This window comes from Empidonax traillii, unplaced genomic scaffold, assembly GCF_003031625.1.
Source record: "Empidonax traillii isolate 1590-97213 ecotype Southwest subspecies unplaced genomic scaffold, ASM303162v1 scaffold2524:size22612, whole genome shotgun sequence".
NCBI classification, from domain to species: domain Eukaryota; kingdom Metazoa; phylum Chordata; class Aves; order Passeriformes; family Tyrannidae; genus Empidonax; species Empidonax traillii.
The window spans coordinates 15764-17064 of record NW_020957717.1 but is presented as its reverse complement, the minus strand read 5'-3'; the positions used below and the strand labels follow the sequence as shown (position 1 = coordinate 17064).

The 1301-nt window shown below is 64.3% G+C and overlaps 1 protein-coding gene across 1 annotated transcript in view; it reads right to left on the bottom strand.

Annotated features, from left to right (window-relative positions):
• LOC114072011 (protocadherin-1-like) overlaps positions 1 to 1301 on the bottom strand; it is a gene marked incomplete at its 3' end in the record, with an annotated part of 12322 nt that overhangs the window by 5545 nt on the left and 5476 nt on the right. Inside the window, exon 3 of the mRNA XM_027909921.1 lies at positions 6 to 1285. Within this exon, the coding sequence (XP_027765722.1) occupies positions 6 to 1285 (1280 nt within the window). The remainder of the gene's footprint in view (positions 1 to 5; positions 1286 to 1301) is intronic.

Below are 1301 nucleotides of genomic sequence, written 5' to 3'. Positions count from 1 at the left end.
TCCACAGCGCCGGCCTGCCCCGGTCCCGGGCCACCACCGTCACGCGGTGCTCGGACGCCTGCTCGCGGTCCAGCGCGCTCGCCGTCACCACCTTGTACGAGCCGCCCGACGACGCCACGATCGACAGCGGCGCCTCTCCCGACAGCTCGCACGACACCTCACCGTTCTCGCCGGAGTCTCTGTCCCGAATTTTCAGCAGGGCCACCACGGTGCCGGCTGGAGCGTCCTCGGGCACGGGGCTCGACAGGGACAGAATCGTGATCTCGGGCGCGTTGTCGTTCTCGTCTCTGATGTCTATCTGCACTTGACAGTGACCGGTGAGCCCGCCTCCGTCCGTCGCCTCCAGGCTGAAGCTGTATTTACTCTTCTCCTCGAAGTCGAGGGGACCCAATGTCCTGACCTCACCGCTCTCGCTCTCGACAGAAAATAAAGCGCTGACCGCATCAGGGACGTTGCCGAACGAGTAGGAGACGCGCCCATTGGATCCCGCGTCCGCATCCGTGGCCCGCACCTGCAGCACCAGCGACCCCGTCGGCAGATTCTCCGCCACTCGCGACTCGTAGACAGTTTTGCTGAACACGGGCGGGTTGTCGTTTGCATCCGTCACGTTGATGCGAACCTGAACAGTCCCAGACCTCGCGGGGTCTCCACCATCCACTGCCGTCAGCACCAGCTCAAAGGAACTCTGCTTCTCCCGATCCAGCGCTCTCTCTAGCACTAATTCCGGCTGCTGGCTTCTATCCGGGTTCTCCTTCATGGCCAGAGAGAAGGACGGGTTGCTGCTAAGCTGGTAAGTCAGCAGAGAGTTGCTGCCCACGTCTGCATCTCGGGCCATCTCCAGGGGAAAACGAGCACCCGGAAGTGTCCATTCACCGATCTCGAGTTCCAGAGCAGCCTTCCTGAAGGTAGGAGAGTTGTCATTCACGTCCTTAATAGTCACCTCAACGTGGAAAACATTGAGCGGGTTGTGCACCAGCGCCTCGAAGCTGACAGAGCAGGACGCCGACTCACCGCACAGCTCCTCCCGGTCCAGCCTCTCGCTCACGTACAGGTTCCCGTTCTCCTCGTTCACAGTGAAGTATTGCTTCTCCTCGCTGAGCCGCAGCTTGCGTGCCGGCAGCTCGTCCGGGCTGAGCCCCAGGTCCCGCGCCAGCGGCCCCACGAGCGAGCCTGTGGGCAGCTCCTCGGGGATGGCGTAGCGGAGCCGCTCCGGCGCCGCCCGGCAGCACAGGCACAGCAGCACAGCGGGCAGCAGCAGCGCTCGCCCGCCGGCCGGCCCGCGCCTCTGCCTCCGCCCGCCC